Below are 21,487 nucleotides of genomic sequence, written 5' to 3'. Positions count from 1 at the left end.
GCCTTAGAACTTTTCAGCCTAGCCTCATAGAACAACTGTGAGAAGATTTGAGTTTAACCATCTTCAAATTAATAATAATAATAATAATAATCCAGGTCCTATAGGTGTTTCTGGAATAGTCATTTGGGGAATTTGAGTTGGAGAAAAATTTGGTCCCTGTCTAATGTTTTTTAAAATTGAAAAAATAATAGAAATATAATGTGTGTGTTTGTGTGCTTTAAGTAAATGTTCATGTTTCTTTTTCTTAAAAAAAAAAAATCGCACAAAACACAGACATGATGGAGAAAGTGGAATGTAGTGGAAATGAAGATGTTTTCAGTAATAAACTCTAACCATCAGTGTAACAAACACTTTGCCTTTCACCTTTTTATGTATATTATTCATTTATATATAAAACTATATTATTATTATTATTCCCTCTAATTAGACTTAGTTTATAATGTAATAACTTTATTATTATTATTATTATTATTATTCACCCAAATCATAAGCACAGTAAAAAAAAAATTAAAAATAAGTCATCGGTAGATTATACTACACTATATTTATTACTGTATATTGTAGGCTACACTAGAATAAGTTTTGTTTTATGTTATGTCTTTCTATTAGGAACACAAAAAAAATGTTTGTCTGAACCCATGATTTGAAAGTTTTAGGTATTTAAGAAATTAAATTCTGAAATAATATTTCACAAATTTCTACTATGATTCACTGATAAAAGTTAAATATTCACAAACAACTAAGTACTGGTAAATACATAAAAATTCCGGTTGAGGCATTAAATAAAAGGCATCTGAGTACAAATAATTTAGTTAAATTACACTTTGAAGGCGAAACTTTAAACCGGTTTTAGTGAGTTCTTTGAGACGTTTGATCAATGGGTTCAGTCCAAAATGGCGGAGGCGTGGCTCTGCTGCCGCGCGCTGATGCTGCAGTGAGTCGACCAATTAGCTTTCACCTCTTGTCGGCGCAAGTTATTTGGCCTGGAAACAGTGTTTGGATAATAAACAGTCCAGCGCGTTCGCAGTCCATTTAAAACCTCTTTTTCGGAGGTGGCGTCGGTATGGAGACGTTTTGGCTTTTACAAAGTAAGTGGTGCTGCAGCAGCGGTGCAACCAGCCACGGTAAGAGGACAGAGTGCTATCTGTAAATATGCTAGTTAGCGTGCTAATGCGGTTCCGCTAACGCCATGGTTTCTCTAATTTACCTTCTATCGAATAATCCGGGTTTGGTCATATATAATGTATGAGTGCCGCTGCACTATGTATAACGGTGTAATTACGCCGGAGCACTGCCGCAAGTCAGACTCTGCTAGCTGTTAGTCCATCAGTTAGCTGAGCTTTGCAGAAACAGCCGATGCCGCATAAGATTGGCCATTTTTCATCTCAGCTGTGATCGCTATCATATATCATACAGTTAAAGTCAAAAACGTTAATTTATGATCTACGCCCCAAATATATATATATATATATATATATATATATATATATATATATATATATATATATATATATATATATATATATATATATATATATATATATATATATATATATATATATGAGGGTTTTACTGTCATCTCGCCTCGTTAAGTTAACCCACGCACCCACCTGTTAAACCAAGTTAACTTACTAAACAATAACGATGTAATGAGTTTAAATGATGTAAAAATAGTTATTATCAAAATTGTTGTCAAGCATGCATTCGGTACAAGCTCAGTCTGCAACGTAAGTCATTTTCCTCATCATTTCTATAGCAACTTAAAAACCACAATATTATAGTACAAATACATGAATTGTGTGAAGGTCAAATAACTCAATATTAGGGGTATAACGATGGATTGTGAATCATGATAATCATATCGTGAAGCCTGTATTGAATCATATTTTAAAAAGAAAGGGGAAAAAAGGTATTGTGATGCCTGAAAAGTTAATTACTGCACAGAAAAAGACCATAATGGAGCCGAAATGAAATATTTGAGATGAGCTTGTGTAGACTTTCAGCTTTTATTCAAGGAGTTTATTAAAAATATTGCATGAAAAATTTAGGAATTACAGCCATTTTTTTTATACACAGTCCTCTTTTTGCAGAGGCCATAAGTAGCCTACATGGACAAAGTAATAATGTATTTGTTCGAAATAAATTTAATTCATTCATTCAAACAAATAAGTGTGTGTGTGTATCCATCCATTCATCCATTTTTTTTTGTACTCGCTTACTCCATTCAAGGGTCGGGAGCTGGTGCCTATCCCAGCAGTCCTAGGGCACGAGGCAGGGTAAACCTTGCACAGGACACCAAATATAGACAAATAAACACATGTACACCCACACGCAAACCTATGGTCAATTTAAAGTTTCCAATTCACCTAACCTGCATATCTTTGGATGCGGGAGAAAGCCAGAGCACACGGAGAGAACCCACACAAACACAGGGAGAACATACAAACTCCACACAGAAAGGCCCCAGGTGGGAAACAATCCCACTGCGGTAGACTGGCATCCTGTCCAGGGTGGACTGAGTCTCTTGCCCAATTACCATTGAGATAGGTTGCAGCTCCCCCTGACCCTTAATTGCAATAAGTGGGTATAAAAAATGAATGTGTATATATAAGTTTGTCCACTTTGCAAACAATCAGGCATCCTCGTTAATTATCATTTCACCACCTGATTTTGTGTTTCCTTAATCCCAGTGACAACCTCTGTAGTACCCCCCCCAACCTCACACAGGCATCTACACTCTGTCAATCCACAAATGGATGACAGGCTTCACACACAAACAGTCCTAAAAGAAATTATATTGAGCATGCAGTCCATCAAGATGTTGTGCATTTATATTGTTGGCAGATGAATCGTGAGGTTGGTGCAGAGTCACACCCCCTACTGTTCATGTGATTCATTACATGGTGAGATTAATATCAGAATTCTTATTTGAAGATGTTATTGTCTCTTTTCAGTAACAGGTTTGCATCGCTGGTGCAGGGTGTAGCTGAGAGCCTTCATGATGAGTGGGGCTGGAGAGCACAGCGACATCCTGTCTGTGGCCGACATGGTCAGAGACAGATGGAAAGTGGTAAGTGTCGGTGAAGGTGGAGAAATACAGCTCATGTAGTATAATGACATGCGCTCTGTAATTACACTTTTGCACCTTTGCAGATGAGGAAGATAGGTGGTGGGGGGTTTGGTGAGATCTATGAGGTTTTGGATCAGCTAAGCCAAGCCACTGTCGCATTGAAGGTGGAGTCGTCTCAGCAGCCCAAACAGGTGCTGAAAATGGAGGTAGCTGTTCTGAAGAAGCTTCAGGGTGAGTGAAAAGTATTGTGTATCAGAAGCACAACACCTGTTCAAATGCACCGTTTATAAAAGAGGGGTTTGTGAACTTGAGACACTCCGAGTGTGAGTTTATGTGCTGACCAGTATTTGTTGTTTTGTGTCTGTGTATTACTGTTGCCATGGCAGGGTTCTCTCTCTTTGTCTCTCTTGCTTGCTTGCTGTGTTTCTTATAGTAAAGAATAGAAAAATACCTCTACAAATTTATCTAAAACTTAGGCACACTAAAAAGTCTGTACATTATATTAGTTTCAGGGTACACTTTAATCTTAGACATTATAAATTCCTCTTATCAGTGCCATCATGACAGCTTTGCAAAAACCCATGTATGTTGTGTGGGCTGCTGAAGAGGAGGTACTGCTGGCCCACTACCACCAGAGGGCGCCCTGCTTGGAGTGCGGGCTCCAAGCACGAGAGGGCGCCAGACCCAGAGGAAGTGACAGCTGTCACTCATTACTCCAGCTGTCACTCATCTACACCACCATATAAGCCGGACTGCAACTCCACCTCCCCGCCGAGAAATCGACTACCAGTACCAAGGTAATTTCTCTGCTGACTGACACATTGTGTAACCAACTGAACTTCTATTGCAGCCGTTTTCCTGAAGTGTTGCCTTGTCTGGAGGATTGGCGTTTGGTGTGACAGTGACGGCTTCACCTCGCACCCCCTCCCAGATAAGTGGTTGATCAGGAGCTGCACGAGTGTGTGTGATTTGGAGGTGGAGGTGCTCCCTCCTAACGGTGTCTGGACTGTAAATTACTGAGTGTGCAGACTCACACTCATACATCATCTTTCTGTTTTCTGCCAGCAGTACCAGGGTCGACAGCCGAAGACAGAGGCCACCTGGGGACTCGGGACTTGGCGGCTCCGGTGTTCTTCAGACCGTTGGTGGTGGAGGCCGTGTGGGACGCGGCTTCTCTCTCGTCGGGCGTCTTCTATCTTCGAGCCTGCCCACACGTCACCTGGTGTTTATTGACTGTGAAAATTACGACACATTTCGTTGTGTATTATCACAACATTAAATTGTTACCTTTTGGCTTACTTATTGTCCGTTCATTTGCGGGGGCTGTGTCGAGACGTGCGCGGACTTCCTCATGCAGTGTTTGCTCGTCTTTTCACAGCGCCCCGTCATGTACGCATCAGATGCTAGCCGGGTGGCTTATGTTATTAATTTGCTTCGAGGAGAGGCACGCGCATGGGCTACGGCGCTTTGGGAGCAGAATTCACGGCTCCTAACGTCTTATACTGGGTTTGTACGGGAATTCAAACAAGTGTTTGATCATCCCAACAGAGGCGAGACCGCTTCGAACGTGCTGCTGTCGATGAGACAGGGGCGTCGTAGCGCAGCCGAGTATGCAGTCGGCTTCCGCATCGCGGCAGCGAGGTCCGGCTGGAATAACGTTGCGCTCCGCGCCGCCTTTGTAAATGGACTGTCCCCGGTCCTTAAGGAGCACCTACTGGCCAAGGAGGAACCGCGGGAAGTGGACGGGCTGATCAATTTGGTTATACGTTTAGACAACCGTTTAAATGAGCATCGTCGGGAGCAGGCCGGGAGGCATGACCGGGCACGAGTCGTCCCTCCCCCTTCCGGTTCCGATAAGATGACGTCGTCCCCACGCTTCACTGCCAGAGAGCTCCGTGTGGCTACAGCTCCCCCTGCTGAGGAGGCTAGGGACACGAGCAGGGCCAAATTAAAATCAAACATCAGACAAAGGAGGCTGGCCCGCGGGGAGTGTTTTCGTCTGCGGCTCTTGCGAGCACATGCAGAGGGACTGCCCTAAAACGGTCAAACTACAACGCCCGTCCTTAGAAACTGGGCTAAGGGTGGGTCATAACACGCACGCGGGAAAACCCCGCAAATCTGCACGAATCCCAGTAACAATCCTTTGTGGGGATTTAACCCTTCATGCCCCAGCACTGATAGACACGGGGTCTGAAGGGAATCTGCTGGACAGCAGATGGGTAAAGGAAGTAGGGCTCCCTCTGGTGGCTCTGCTGGCACCATTGCAGGTGCGAGCACTAGATGGCACCCTGCTTCCATTAATCACACATCAGACACAACCAGTGACTTTGGTTGTGTCTGGGAATCACAGGGAGGAGATAGTGTTCCATGTAACACCTTCTACCTCCCGCGTGATTTTGGGCTTTCCATGGATGGTGAAGCACAATCCCCGGATAGATTGGCCGTCTGGGGTTGTGATGCAGTGGAGCGAAACCTGCCACTGGGAGTGCTTAGGATCCTCGGTTCCTCCCGGCACTACGGCTAATGAGGAGGTCAAAGTCCCCCCCAATCTATCGGCGGTGCCAAAGGAGTACCACGATCTTGCTGACGTTTTCAGCAAAGATCTGGCACTCACTCTTCCCCCGCACCGACCGTATGATTGTGCCATCGATTTGGTCCCGGGCGCTGAGTACCCGTCCAGTAGGTTGTACAACCTCTCACGTCCGGAACGCGAATCAATGGAGACCTACATCCGGGACTCCTTAGCTGCCGGGCTGATCCGAAACTCCACCTCCCCGATGGGTGCTGGTTTCTTTTTTGTAGGCAAGAAAGACGGCGGACTCCGTCCATGCATTGATTACAGAGGGCTGAACGAGATCACGGTTCGCAACCGATACCCGTTACCTCTGTTGGATTCAGTGTTCACGCCCCTGCATGGAGCCCAAATTTTCACTAAATTGGATCTTAGAAACGCGTACCACCTGGTTCGGATCCGGAAGGGAGACGAATGGAAGACGGCATTCAACACCCCGTTAGGTCATTTTGAGTACCTGGTCATGCCGTTCGGCCTCACTAACGCCCCCGCGACGTTCCAAGCATTGGTAAACGACGTCTTGCGGGACTTCCTGCATCGGTTCGTCTTCGTATATCTGGACGATATACTCATCTTTTCCCCGGACCCTGAGACCCATGTCCAGCATGTACGTCAGGTCCTACAGCGGTTGTTGGAGAACCGGCTGTTTGTGAAGGGCGAGAAGTGCGAGTTCCACCGCACTTCTTTGTCCTTCCTGGGGTTCATCATCTCCTCCAACTCCGTCGCCCCTGATACGGCTAAGGTTGCGGCGGTGAGAGATTGGCCCCAACCAACAAGCCGCAGGAAACTACAGCAGTTCCTTGGCTTTGCAAATTTCTACAGGAGGTTCATTAAAGGTTACAGTCAGGTAGTTAGCCCCCTGACTGCCCTGACCTCCACCAAGGTCCCCTTCGCCTGGTCGGATCGGTGCGAAGCCGCGTTCCAGGAGTTGAAACGCCGGTTCTCGACTGCACCAGTTCTGGTGCAGCCTGATCCTGATCGCCAGTACATAGTAGAAGTGGACGCCTCTGACTCAGGGATAGGAGCCGTGCTGTCCCAGAGCGTGGAGGCTGATAAAGTCCTCCATCCTTGTGCCTTTTATTCCCGCAGGTTGACCCCAGCTGAACGGAACTATGACGTCGGCAATCGGGAACTTCTTGCGGTGAAGGAGGCTCTTGAAGAGTGGAGACACCTGCTGGAGGGGGCATCGTTGCCCTTCACGGTTTTCACAGACCATCGGAACCTGGAGTACATCCGGACCGCCAAGCGGCTGAACCCCAGGCAAGCCCGCTGGTCTCTGTTCTTCGGGCGCTTTGACTTCCAGATCACGTATCGCCCCGGGACCAAGAAGCAAAAACCAGATGCATTGTCCCGGGTGCACGAAGAAGAAGCCAAAGCGGGGCTGTCGAACCCCACCGAGACCATCATCCCAGAGTCCACTGTCGTGGCCACCCTCACCTGGGACGTGGAGAAGACCGTCCGGGAGGCCCTGACAAGGAGCCCGGACCCGGGGACTGGCCCAAAGAACAGACTGTACGTCCCACCAGAGGCAAGAGCTGCCGTATTGGACTTCTGTCACGGGTCCAAGCTCTCCTGTCATCCCGGAGTGCGTAGGACCGTGGCAGTAGTCCAGCAGCGCTTCTGGTGGGCGTCCCTGGAAACCGACGTCCGGGACTACGTCCAGGCCTGTACCATCTGCGCCAGGGGCAAGGCAGACCATCGGAGGACGACGGGACTCCTCCAACCCCTGCCAGTGCCTCATCGCCCCTGGTCTCACATCGGCCTGGACTTCATCACGGGCCTCCCGCCGTCCCAGGGCAATACCATTATTTTCACGATAGTGGACCGGTTCTCCAAGGCGGCCCACTTCGTGGCCCTCCCGAAGCTCCCGACGGCCCAGGAGACGGCAGACCTCCTGGTCCACCACGTCATGCGGCTGCATGGGATACCATCGGACATCGTTTCAGATCGTGGTCCCCAGTTCTCTTCGCAGGTGTGGAAGAGTTTCTGTAAGGAGCTGGGGGCCACCGTGAGTCTCTCGTCCGGGTACCACCCCCAGACCAACGGCCAGGCAGAGCGGGCTAACCAAGAGTTGGAACAGGCCCTTCGCTGCGTCACCTCCGCGCACCCGGCGGCCTGGAGTCACCATCTGGCCTGGATCGAGTATGCCCATAACAGCCAAGTCTCGTCTGCTACCGGCCTCTCCCCTTTTGAGGCATGTTTGGGGTTCCAGCCCCCATTGTTCCCGCTGGTGGAGGGAGAGGTCAGTGTGCCCTCGGTCCAGGCCCACCTCAGGAGGTGCCGCCGGGTGTGGCGGACCGCCCGCTCTGCCCTGTTAAAGGCCCGGACGAGGGCCAAAACCCATGCGGACCGCCGACGTTCCCCGGCCCCCACATACCAGCCCGGGCAGGAGGTGTGGCTGTCAACAAAGGACATCCCCCTCTGTGTGGAAGAGGGGGATGCTCCGACTCCCAGCTTCACTGCGGGTCCACCCTGTTTTCCACGTGTCCCGTATCAAGCCACACCACACCTCGCCCCTCTGTGCACCTGGACCTACGCCGCCTCCTGCCCGGCTCATCGACGGGGAGCCTGCTTGGACGGTCCGCAGGCTCCTGGACGTCCGTCGTAAGGGCCGGGGGTTCCAATATCTGGTGGACTGGGAGGGGTATGGACCTGAAGAACGCTCCTGGATGAAGAGGAGCTTCATCCTGGACCCGGCCCTCCTGGCCGATTTCTACAGACGACACCCGGACAAGCCTGGTCGGGCGCCAGGAGGCGCCCGTTGAGGGGGGGGGTCCTGTTGTGTGGGCCGCTGAAGAGGAGTTACTGCTGGCCCACTACCACCAGAGGGCGCCCTGCTTGGAGTGCGGGCTCCAAGCACGAGAGGGCGCCAGACCCAGAGGAAGTGACAGCTGTCACTCATTACTCCAGCTGTCACTCATCTACACCACCATATAAGCCGGACTGCAACTCCACCTCCCCGCCGAGAAATCGACTACCAGTACCAAGGTAATTTCTCTGCTGACTGACACATTGTGTAACCAACTGAACTTCTATTGCAGCCGTTTTCCTGAAGTGTTGCCTTGTCTGGAGGATTGGCGTTTGGTGTGACAGTGACGGCTTCACCTCGCACCCCCTCCCAGATAAGTGGTTGATCAGGAGCTGCACGAGTGTGTGTGATTTGGAGGTGGAGGTGCTCCCTCCTAACGGTGTCTGGACTGTAAATTACTGAGTGTGCAGACTCACACTCATACATCATCTTTCTGTTTTCTGCCAGCAGTACCAGGGTCGACAGCCGAAGACAGAGGCCACCTGGGGACTCGGGACTTGGCGGCTCCGGTGTTCTTCAGACCGTTGGTGGTGGAGGCCGTGTGGGACGCGGCTTCTCTCTCGTCGGGCGTCTTCTATCTTCGAGCCTGCCCACACGTCACCTGGTGTTTATTGACTGTGAAAATTACGACACATTTCGTTGTGTATTATCACAACATTAAATTGTTACCTTTTGGCTTACTCATTGTCCGTTCATTTGCGCCCCCTGTTGTGGGTCCGTGCTACGACACCTTCTCAACAATGTGTAAGAATGTCAGATGTACTGATAATGACATTAAACTGTGGGTCGAGCAACAAGGGAAACAACTGCATCGATGCCAAACACCTGTGTAGGCCTACATTTTAATGTTTTTATCACATAGAAAATTACTCAGGTGTTGATAAAGAATCCCGATAGTAAGTATAATTGATAATGTCATCGATATCGATAAAATGGCATCCCTAGCTTTGAGCTTGGTGATTGAGAAGTGAGGAAGTGTCAGTAAATTGAGATAAACATGGTAAATAAAGATCTTAATTTAACAGGATTTGTAATTTTTATTTATTTACTTTGACAGGCAAAGATCATGTATGTCGCTTCGTAGGCTGCGGTCGCAACGAACGATTCAACTATGTGGTGATGGAACTACAGGTGAGCTCATTTCCCAGCAGTACTGAGTGTGCGGACCAAGGTAGCTTAGACGCCGTTAGTTCCCCCCTGGCAGATCCCGAGCAGCCGGGAAAGCAGGCCGACTGGGTGACTGTGAGGAGGAAGCGTAGCCCTAAACAGAAGCCCCGTGTACACCGCCAACCCATTCACATTTCTAACCGTTTTTCCCCACTTGACGACACACCCGCCGAGGATCAAACTCTGGTTATTGGCGACTCTGTTTTGCGAAATGTGAAGTTAGCGACACCAGCAACCATAATCAATTGTCTTCCGGGGGCCAGAGCAGGCGACATTAAAGGAAATTTGAAACTGCTGGCTAAGGCTAAGCGTAAATTTGGTAAGATTGTAATTCACGTCGGCAGTAATGACACCCGGTTACGCCAATCGGAGGTCACTAAAATTAACATTAAATCGGTGTGTAACTTTGCAAAAACAATGTCGGACTCTGTAGTTTTCTCTGGGCCCCTCCCCAATCGGACCGGGAGTGACATGTTTAGCCGCATGTTCTCCTTGAATTGCTGGCTGTCTGAGTGGTGTCCAAAAAATGAGGTGGGCTTCATAGATAATTGGCAAAGCTTCTGGGGAAAACCTGGTCTTGTTAGGAGAGACGGCATCCATCCCACTTTGGATGGAGCAGCTCTCATTTCTAGAAATCTGGCCAATTTTCCTAAATCCTCCAAACCGTGACTATCCAGGGTTGGGACCAGGAAGCAGAGTTGTAGTCTTACACACCTCTCTGCAGCTTCTCTCCCCCTGCCATCCCCTCATTACCCCATCCCCGTAGAGACGGTGCCTGCTCCCAGACTACCAATAACCAGCAAAAATCTATTTAAGCATAAAAATTCAAAAAGAAAAAATAATATAGCACCTTCAACTGCACCACAGATTAAAACAGTTAAATGTGGTCTATTAAACATTAGGTCTCTCTCTTCTAAGTCCCTGTTGGTAAATGATATAATAATTGATCAACATATTGATTTATTCTGCCTTACAGAAACCTGGTTACAGCAGGATGAATATGTTAGTTTAAATGAGTCAACACCCCCCGAGTCACACTAACTGTCAGAATGCTCGTAGCACGGGCCAGGGCGGAGGATTAGCAGCAATCTTCCATTCCAGCTTATTAATTAATCAAAAACCCAGACAGAGCTTTAATTCATTTGAAAGCTTGACTCTTAGTCTTGTCCATCCAAATTGGAAGTCCCAAAAACCAGTTTTATTTGTTATTATCTATCGTCCACCTGGTCGTTACTGTGAGTTTCTCTGTGAATTTTCAGACCTTTTGTCTGACTTAGTGCTTAGCTCAGATAAGATAATTATAGTAGGCGATTTTAACATCCACACAGATGCTGAGAATGACAGCCTCAACACTGCATTTAATCTATTATTAGACTCTATTGGCTTTGCTCAAAAAGTAAATGAGTCCACCCACCACTTTAATCATATCTTAGATCTTGTTCTGACTTATGGTATGGAAATAGAAGACTTAACAGTATTCCCTGAAAACTCCCTTCTGTCTGATCATTTCTTAATAACATTTACATTTACTCTGATGGACTACCCAGCAGTGGGGAATAAGTTTCATTACACTAGAAGTCTTTCAGAAAGCGCTGTAACTAGGTTTAAGGATATGATTCCTTCTTTATGTGATCGATCTCTGCTCCCCTCCACAGCATGTCTTTTTCCTGGTTCTCTCCCTCAGCCCCAACCAGTCCCAGCAGAAGACTGCCCCTCCCTGAGCCTGGTTCTGCTGGAGGTTTCTTCCTGTTAAAAGGGAGTTTTTCCTTCCCACTGTAGCCAAGTGCTTGCTCACAGGGGGTCGTTTTGACCGTTGGGGTTTTACATAATTATTGTATGGCCTTGCCTTACAATATAAAGCGCCTTGGGGCAACTGTTTGTTGTGATTTGGCGCTATATAAAAAAATTGATTGATTGATTGATTGATGTTCTCTAATGCCATATACCAACACAGTGCAGAGTAGCTACCTAAACTCTGTAAGTGAGATAGAGTATCTCATCAATAGTTTTACATCCTCATTGAAGACAACTTTGGATGCTGTAGCTCCTCTAAAAAAGAGCTTTAAATCAGAAGTGCCTGACTCCGTGGTATAACTCACAAACTCGTAGCTTAAAGCAGATAACCCGTAAGTTGGAGAGGAAATGGCGTCTCACTAATTTAGAAGATCTTCACTTAGCCTGGAAAAAGAGTCTGTTGCTCTATAAAAAAGCCCTCCGTAAAGCTAGGACATCTTTCTACTCATCACTAATTGAAGAAAATAAGAACAACCCCAGGTTTCTTGTCAGCACTGTAGCCAGGCTGACAAAGAGTCAGAGCTCTATTGAGCTCAGTATTCCATTAACTTTAACTAGTAATGACTTCATGACTTTCTTTGCTAACAAAATTTTAACTATTAGAGAAAAAATTACTCATAACCATCCCAAAGACGTATCGTTATCTTTGGCTGCTTTCAGTGATGCCGGTATTTGGTTAGACTCTTTCTCTCCGATTGTTCTGTCTGAGTTATTTTCATTAGTTACTTCATCCAAACCATCAACATGTTTATTAGACCCCATTCCTACCAGGCTGCTCAAGGAAGCCCTACCATTATTTAATGCTTCGATCTTAAATATGATCAATCTATCTTTGTTAGTTGGCTATGTACCACAGGCTTTTAAGGTGGCAGTAATTAAACCATTACTTAAAAAGCCATCACTTGACCCAGCTATCTTAGCTAACTATAGGCCAATCTCCAACCTTCCTTTTCTCTCAAAAATTCTTGAAAGGGTAGTTGTAAAACAGCTAACTGATCATCTGCAGAGGAATGGTCTATTTGAAGAGTTTCAGTCAGGTTTTAGAATTCATCATAGTACAGAAACAGCATTAGTGAAGGTTACAAATGATCTTCTTATGGCCTCGGACAGTGGACTCATCTCTGTGCTTGTTCTGTTAGACCTCAGTGCTGCTTTTGATACTGTTGACCATAAAATTTTATTACAGAGATTAGAGCATGCCATAGGTATTAAAGGCACTGCGCTGCGGTGGTTTGAATCATATTTGTCTAATAGATTACAATTTGTTCATGTAAATGGGGAATCTTCTTCACAGACTAAAGTTAATTATGGAGTTCCACAAGGTTCTGTGCTAGGACCAATTTATTCACTTTATACATTCTTCCCTTAGGCAGTATTATTAGACGGTATTGCTTAAATTTTCATTGTTACGCAGATGATACCCAGCTTTATCTATCCATGAAGCCAGAGGACACACACCAATTAGCTAAACTGCAGGATTGTCTTACAGACATAAAGACATGGATGACCTCTAATTTCCTGCTTTTAAACTCAGATAAAACTGAAGTTATTGTACTTGGCCCCACAAATCTTAGAAACATGGTGTCTAACCAGATCCTTACTCTGGATGGCATTACCCTGACCTCTAGTAATACTGTGAGAAATCTTGGAGTCATTTTTGATCAGGATATGTCATTCAAAGCGCATATTAAACAAATATGTAGGACTGCTTTTTTGCATTTACGCAATATCTCTAAAATCAGAAAGGTCTTGTCTCAGAGTGATGCTGAAAACTAATTCATGCATTTATTTCCTCTAGGCTGGACTATTGTAATTCATTATTATCAGGTTGTCCTAAAAGTTCCCTAAAAAGCCTTCAGTTAATTCAAAATGCTGCAGCTAGAGTACTGACGGGGACTAGAAGGAGAGAGCATATCTCACCCATATTGGCCTCTCTTCATTGGCTTCCTGTTAATTCTAGAATAGAATTTAAAATTCTTCTTCTTACTTATAAAGTTTTGAATAATCAGGTCCCATCTTATCTTAGGGACCTCGTAGTACCATATCACCCCAATAGAGCGCTTCGCTCTCAGACTGCAGGCTTACTTGTAGTTCCTAGGGTTTGTAAGAGTAGAATGGGAGGCAGAGCCTTCAGCTTTCAGGCTCCTCTCCTGTGGAACCAGCTCCCAATTCAGATCAGGGAGACAGACACCCTCTCTACTTTTAAGATTAGGCTTAAAACTTTCCTTTTTGCTAAAGCTTATAGTTAGGGCTGGATCAGGTGACCCTGAACCATCCCTTAGTTATGCTGCTATAGACGTAGACTGCTGGGGGGTTCCCATGATGCACTGTTTCTTTCTCTTTTTGCTCTGTATGCACCACTCTGCATTTAATCATTAGTGATCGATCTCTGCTCCCCTCCACAGCATGTCTTTTTCCTGGTTCTCTCCCTCAGCCCCAACCAGTCCCAGCAGAAGACTGCCCCTCCCTGAGCCTGGTTCTGCTGGAGGATTCTTCCTGTTAAAAGGGAGTTTTTCCTTCCCACTGTAGCCAAGTGCTTGCTCACAGGGGGTCGTTTTGACCGTTGGGGTTTTACATAATTATTGTATGGCCTTGCCTTACAATATAAAGCGCCTTGGGGCAACTGTTTGTTGTGATTTGGCGCTATATGAAAAAAAAATTGAATTGAAAATTGAATTGAATTGAATTGCTTTGCATAATATTTTATGAAATGCTGGTTTCTTGTGTGAAGGGAAGGAATCTGGCAGATTTGCGCAGAACCATGACCCGTGCCACGTTTTCCATCTCTACAACTTTGAGACTCGGCAAGCAGATTTTGGAGGCAATTGAAAGTATCCATTCTGTGGGGTTCTTGCACCGTGACATTAAACCAGTAAGTAGACTGAAGGATTTTATAGATTTGTTGGTCTTGATGTGTTTATTCTTACACGATGCTTCACATGTTGTTAAATTTGCAGTCTAACTTTGCAATGGGAAGATTAGCCAGTACGTGCAGATGCTGCTACATGCTTGACTTCGGCTTGGCTCGTCAGTTTACCAACGCCAACCAAGAAGTCCGTCCAGTAAGTCTGTTTAATCATCCTCAGTCACATTAAAAAAATGCATGATGCACCTATTAAAGTTGTTCTTGTAATATTTTGTTGCTCTTCTTGAGCATGCGGTAGATTGGTAGAACTCCCAAGATGGTTGCTCCAATCACTTTGTTATTCCTTCTGAAACAAATTTTTTTAATAAAGGTATTTCTTGCAAAATAAGCAATTATCAAAGGGTTGATTGATTTTAATACATTAATATGATTACGACTCTAAACAGTGAGCTCTTCCATAATGTAGTCTATTACTATCTGGTATCGTGTTCTTGCTATGGCACAGATCCCACCGGACTGTTAAAGTATGACTTCAGGTTCTCGCGTTGCCGTTTTGCTGCCGCCGTGCCTCAGTTTGGGCCTGTAACTTTGTTGACGCCAGCCATGTTTGCATATATGCTCTCCAAAGGCCTGGAGCTGCATTGTGTTGGTCATGTTCCATGGAGAGTTGGGCATTTGCAGGGCTGGGTACAGTTTTTGTCTGGGTTTCAGTTTTTTGCGGATGTTGGAGAAACTTGACTGAGTGTGATGGGGTATTATAATGCTCCAGGCATACCAGAACACTCTTTTGTCTAAATAATTCAAACTGTAATTTGCATAACTAATTCTTCTGACTGCTGTTTGACCTCAAGCAACTTGCATGTGACTTCTGACGTTTTTGCCTGAATCAGAGAAAATGTCTAAAACACCAAAACTAGGTGCCTCTCATGTAATAAGTTTAAAGATGTGAAGTTTTAGTGCTTGGGAGCAAGTGTATCTGTTTCAGTTATTTCCAGACTTCTTTTCTCGTATTTTGTAGCCTCGTCCTGTTGCAGGCTTTAGAGGAACTGTGCGATATGCCTCCATCAATGCTCATAAAAACAAGGTCAGTCTCCACAAAAGATTTGTTTTTACCCCAGTCTTTTTTGTTCACCTTTTATTTATGTTTATTGTCTGAATCGGCAGGAAATGAGTCGACATGACGACCTGTGGTCTCTCTTCTACATGCTGGTAGAATTCACGGTTGGCCAGCTTCCATGGCGGAAAATCAAAGACAAGGTTTGTATTTGCAAGATTTCTGTCAGTGTAGATTTTTATTTGTTGTATATATCCACTCAAATACTTGATTTCTCCCCCCAGGAACAAGTGGGAAATCTAAAAGAGACGTATGACCATCGACTCATGCTTAAGCACCTTCCCTCAGAATTCAGTATTTTTCTGGATCATATCTTAACCTTGGACTACTACACTAAGCCCGACTATCAGGTTGGATATCCATTACTGTCTGTGGTGGATTTTGTACTTCTTCCTCGTCTCTGGCCTTCTGATGTTGACACCTGTAGTTTTTGTGTTCCAGCTCCTGACGTTAGTGTTTGAGAACGCGATGAAGAGCCACGCCGTGCTTGAGAACGACCCTTACGACTGGGAAAAAGGTGATTCGGAGGACACGCTGGCCGTCACTGCTGCGGCGAACACTGCACAGCAACTCACCCGTCTCACACCAGCTTACTTGGGGTATGTATTGAAATCTCTTTGATTAGTTGTTTATTGGCATTTGGGACTTTATTTTTCCAATTCCTTTCAACATACTAGCAATTTTATTGCGCTTGTAAAAGCTCCGTTGGGTTCAATATGCAGCTACAGAACTTTGCTTGTTCAGAGACCCCTCTTATCGTTGGTGATGATCAAATGAGCAACAGGGTGACCTTCTCCTCTCTCCTCATCCATTTCACCCACAGCATGGCCAACGCTTCAGTGCTGCCAGGCGAGCTGCAGAAGGAGAACACAGAGGACGTCCTGCAAGGAGAACGACTTAGTGACGCTGACAACTGTCCCCCTATCCCAACGCCAACCAACCCTGGTGCTGACGAATGGGAAGAGATGGACCGCAACCGAAACCATAAACATTCCCAGCCACAGATCAGAAAGGTCAAGACTGTTTGATTTTTCTGTTGACTCTCAGCAGTGTCTTCACAACTGTTTCAAGATTAGACAATCAAAACCACAATTTAAACTTTTTTTCATTGTCAGACATTTAATGATAATTACTGAAGTGTGTCAGAATTAATTCAGATCAAAGCAACAAAGAACCAGCACGTCCTTTATCCAACTGTACCAAACTTACAAAGAAAATACTTAAACATGGATTATTTTGAAGTTCACACACTATTCCTCGGACAAAAATAATTTTTAAGGTATTTTGTAATTCAGCCAGAACCTGTTAGTTATTATAGAGTATTGCTATCATTAATAACCTCACAACAGTATGCACCTACAGTGTAATGCACTTCTTGGTCTTGGAGTCATTTCTCAAAAACACAGTTTACATATTTAGTGGCTTTCCTCCTCTTCTGTGGTCTTTGGTCAGTTGTATTTTGTATTTTTTTTTTTATTATTATTATTGTTGCTCATGCGCTGAACCATGTGGAATGACCTGGGGTTTGATGTTTGAGTTCATTTGGAAGCACAGTTTTTGCTTTATACCTCATCATTCATTTTCATACTTGCAGTTCATGTTGTTGTTTTGTGTTCTGTCTTAAATATGTGGCTAAAATAAGACAGCATTGGCCAGTGCTAAGGGTGGAGCAAAAAGTGGTGCAGCCGATCAGTGGTCAGCTCTGCCCCTTGGGACGGGTTAAGTTTGGTTTGCACTACATATTACACAAGGACCTAAAACTGAAACGGGAGCTGGTTTCTTGGCCAGTCAACACACTGACAAATACCATTTTGAAGGAACAAAAAAAATTATGTAGACTGTAAAATCGGACCCAGCACGTATTGAGGACAGAGTCCATAATGTTGCTCACAACAATCACGTCATTTCACATACTGTTATAAGTTGAATTTATACTCCCCAAACAGGTGGTGAGTGAGGATGAGCACAGTCAAAATCAGGGGAATCAAAGTCCCAACACTGGCTCCATGCAGAGTTCTCCAAGACATGTACGATCAGAGACCATGTTCCTGGAACGGGCTACACCCTTGCTGCGGAGGATGAGACACAGTCAGAGCTTAGCGTTTGAGAAGAGGCTCGTACCTGACCCAAAGCCCACCATCGAACGCTTCCTTGAGACCTAGTTAGTACTTAAACTTGCAGTCTTACATTAAAAAGCAGATATGCAGTACGTGTCTAACTTAATTCACATCTTGTTTCAGTCTGGGCAAACACCCTGTCCTCTCTCACATGGGGGAGAAATCCATCCCAGAGAGACTCTGTGGGAAACCGCCACCCCCTTGCAATGAGGAACACTCTGGGAGAGCAGCACCTGGTCCAGAGGAGGGTGTAGCGAACAGCGGCTTCATGGCTGTAAACCTCAGTCCTGTGCCCCAAGAGGGTGAATCCCAGGAATGGGTGATGCTGGAGTTGGAGCAAGGCAGCGGTTCAGACACAACCAAACCTGCAACTGAACACGAGGAGAAGCCTGGTGTTCACGTGCCTGCTGAGACCGAGAACCACCCTGAGCCACAGGCTGTCCAGTCCCCAGCAACTCCCACTAGTCCTGTCCTGTCACAGATGGCAGTGCCTGGAACGTGGTTGTTGGGCCACAGGAGACTGCAGGGGATGCTGGGGCAAATGCCATCAGTCATCATGGGAAGACCCCAGACTGACCAGGTAGGTGCAGTAAGATACTTCTGTCACAAATCTCGTACCACCTGTAGTGTCCTCTATTAATTGTTGTACTTTCCTCAGTCCTCCAGCTGCACTCTACAATCCGCTGTGCAGGAAAAGAGTGATGTGGTAGGACCAGAACTTTCATCTGGTAAACCTGAAGAATTTCCTGTGAATGGAGAGAAGCTGGATTTAGCCCCAGTGCAAAGCCTAGCTAAAGGCCCCACAACTCATCTAGCCAATGACAGAGACCCAGAGAGTGATTCTGGGCTGCCTGATCGTTCATCAGAACCCAATCAGCAGCCTCAAGTTGACACAGCAGGGGGCGCTATTGAGAGCACAGTCACATTCTCCTCGTCCCCACCCCCGGCTTTGCTACAACAAAGGGACTCTCCCTTATCCCCAAGGTTGAGTCGAATCCCAATAAGAGATACTAGCACCCTCCTGGACTCTCCGAGCAAGGACGTCACCCTGGACAAACGTCAGCGCTGGAGCAGTCCGGTCCCCTTTTCCCCCACTCACTCACCCTCTCCGTCCCTGTCTTGTGACAACCTGCCTTGCGCATTGCCGAGAGACAGGCTCTCCTCAGAGCGAGGCTCCAGGTCTGACTGTGCGGGAGAAGATCCTCTCTCTTTGTCATCCTCATCAGGTAGTAAGAGTAAGATCCCACGTCCTGTGAGCGCCGGCCTTGTACCAGAGCAACTGGCTAGATTTCTGCCAAGACCACCTCCTGGGAAACCACCTCTCCGCTCCTGTGTGGATAACAGGTATGAGCTATGCACAGTGAATGTGTCATCAAGCAGCTTTCTGTAGAGTTGACCAAGAACAATGTAGTGTCCACGTATAAGCACCTGCTGATGGGTCTCAGGGCTTCCACATCACCACGGTGAAGTGGAAATGAAACAGTCAAGATGAACTTGTAGGTTTAAGTCAAAGGGTTTAACAAAAATAAGCATAAACCATATTGGAGTTGTAGCCATTTCTATACAGTGTCCATTTTAAGAGGTTATAAGTAAAATAGCTTGACTTGTCTAAATAAAACTTGCTGTAAAAGTGATTTGTGTCAACAATAATCCTTATATTTTGTGAAATTATATACAGCCTCTGGAAATGGGTGGACAATGGCTATAAATGGCCATAATACCTAAATATTTCAGGCAGTGGCAGTATTACCCTGCTCACCTGTGGAATGTTCCAGACAGGTGTTCTTTGAGCATTCATCAACTTTCCCAGTGTTTTGTTGCCACTGTCCCAGCTTTTTTGAAATGTGTTGCAGTCGTCCATTTCAAAATGAGCAAATATTTCCACAAAAACAAAACAGTCTATCAGTTTGAACATTAAATATCTTGTCTTTGTGGTGTATTCAATTGAATATAGGTTGAAGAGGATTTGAACATGATTGTATTCTGTTTTTATTTACATTTCACACAACATACCAACTTCATTGGAATTGGAGTTGTAATACTTGGAAGTTGGAGGTCTTTAACATGACAAGGATGCCAACCCATGCCACTGACTCAGAAGTCAAATGTCCCACCACTACAGCCACAGTGTGTCACACTGCAATGGATCATAGCATGAAGTCGTCATACATACCAGTGGAGGAACTTTAAAGTTGATTTAAAATCTGACCTCAACTCCTAACCTTAAAAATATCAGTGTGATGTCAGTCTGTTCTCACATCTGCTGTCCAAATACTTATGGGCCTGTATGATAAATGGAGCTGGAAATGACTAACAGGGGACAAATCAAACTTTACAGGTTGAAATTTTAACTTATTTTATATAACATATTTTGTAACATCTGCCATTTCTCTTATACTCAACATAGTCTTTTGTTTGCCTTTCATGCTTGTCAAGTTTTATCTTCTTAACTAAATGTGTTTGTAGTCTTAATGTAAAATATTACACTGCACTTTTCAACAGGCGACACCGGTTCAGAGTGCGAGCTAGCAGTACTAGCGATGCAGACTTCCTGGCCAGTCTGACGCAGCTGATGCACGAACGCAGCGGGACACTCTTCAGTCCTCCTCCTCGTCCCCGCAGCTCTTCCTCTTCTCTGCAACGCTCGCTAAGCTCCTCCCCCTCTCGCCAGGAGCTCCGCGAAGGCCGGCTACTCCAGGAAGGCAGCCGCTCTTCATCCAGCTTCTCTGGGTCTCCTCCTCCGCATCACTCTCACCCACAGGACGGGTCCGGCGGGCAGCTCCAGTGGGGATCAGGTCGCAGCTTAAGGGGGAGGGCGCTGGTCCACGAAGGCAAAGTGAGTCGGTGACTGAACAAAACAACAGATCTCAATGGTGGTGAGAAGCCGTCTCTCATCCAGTCCTTAATGGCATGTGTAAATAAATACCGTATTACTCAAGGGAATGTACTGTATGTAATGTAAAATGTACGATAAATTCTATTTATTTATTTATTCGTTGGATGTGACTGAGTACTTGACGGTGTGGCTGAACACCTGCAGATGAACAAAAAGGTTCGGAAACCTTCAGATTGCCAACTGTTACCTCCTGTTTCCCCACCTGTAAACACTCCACATCAGCCCAATATGAGACCAAAAAGAAAACACGCCGTTTCATACCAAATGTAAAAATGACACTATATGTAGATATGTATCATTCAGAAAATAGTATTATAGACTGACTGTGTACTCACACTGATAATACTATACATAATAGAGCCATCTCCACTGATGTGCCCCACGCGGCAACCTGTGGCATTAACCCAGAGCATTGCCATTTCGAGGCAGATAAACAGCAGCGCATAGAGCATCAAATGTAGCAAAATGGCTATGTGATAAAATAGGAATAATGCCCAAATGGCAGTGCAGGTTGGTGACTGGTATATTCTGGAAACCTTTTTGGTAGACGCCCAGCCAAGACTATACTTCCACATCTTCTCAGCAGACGTACACATGGGGAAAACTCTCCAGCGGTCGCCTGTCCGACATAGCAAGTCAGATGCCCAGTCTCCCCCAACTGTTGTTTGATGGAGTTCGCCACGCGCCGACTGCACCAGGATAGGAGACTGTAGGGGCATTTGTTGAGATGACGAATACAAAGTTCCTGGTTGAATGGCTCGTGGTGGGGATTCATCATAATACTGTATGACGTAATGACACCACTGTTGTTAGTACCTCACTGATGTGGGAACTACCAGAATTCCTCTATGTGGAGACAGCCCTATAGATTAGACAAAATCAGTGTACCAACAGCAGCATTTAGACACCGAGTCCAACATTGCTTTAGCCATTTCACACTACTAGAATAACAGTGGAATAGTGTGCTTTTTTTTTTTTTTTTTTTGGCCAGAAAAAAAGTCATGTTGGTATGTACATGTAAGTGCACTCATACTTGCATATTATAGACGTGCATGAGGCTACAGTGACTTATTTTTATTCAT

The 21,487-nt window shown here is 45.6% G+C and overlaps 1 protein-coding gene across 3 annotated transcripts; it reads left to right on the top strand.

Moving 5' to 3' along the window:
• Positions 1–924: 924 nt before the first annotated feature.
• On the top strand, positions 925–20,728 carry ttbk2b (tau tubulin kinase 2b). 3 transcript variants are annotated; one of them, XM_034162002.1, is made up of 16 exons: positions 925–1,124; positions 2,845–2,903; positions 2,980–3,070; positions 3,154–3,301; positions 9,509–9,582; positions 14,144–14,284; positions 14,370–14,474; positions 15,297–15,362; positions 15,443–15,535; positions 15,617–15,742; positions 15,834–15,991; positions 16,216–16,405; positions 17,339–17,553; positions 17,633–18,089; positions 18,168–18,853; positions 20,012–20,728. In XM_034162002.1, exons 3-16 carry the CDS (start codon positions 2,999–3,001, stop codon positions 20,355–20,357), a joined length of 2,877 nt encoding a protein of 958 aa, XP_034017893.1. In that variant the 5' UTR covers positions 925–1,124; positions 2,845–2,903; positions 2,980–2,998; the 3' UTR covers positions 20,358–20,728. The 3 variants fall into 3 exon arrangements, with proteins under 3 accessions (XP_034017893.1, XP_034017895.1, XP_034017894.1); XM_034162004.1 differs by lacking the exon at positions 2,845–2,903; XM_034162003.1 differs by lacking the exon at positions 2,845–2,903 and having other exon boundaries at positions 2,955–3,070.
• The last annotated feature ends 759 nt before the right edge of the window (positions 20,729–21,487 follow it).

The sequence above is a fragment of the Thalassophryne amazonica genome, chromosome 21 (assembly GCF_902500255.1).
Source record: "Thalassophryne amazonica chromosome 21, fThaAma1.1, whole genome shotgun sequence".
Taxonomy (NCBI): Eukaryota; Metazoa; Chordata; class Actinopteri; order Batrachoidiformes; family Batrachoididae; genus Thalassophryne; species Thalassophryne amazonica.
The sequence above is the reverse complement of the archived record's forward strand: the minus strand, read 5'-3'. Positions and strand labels throughout refer to the sequence as shown.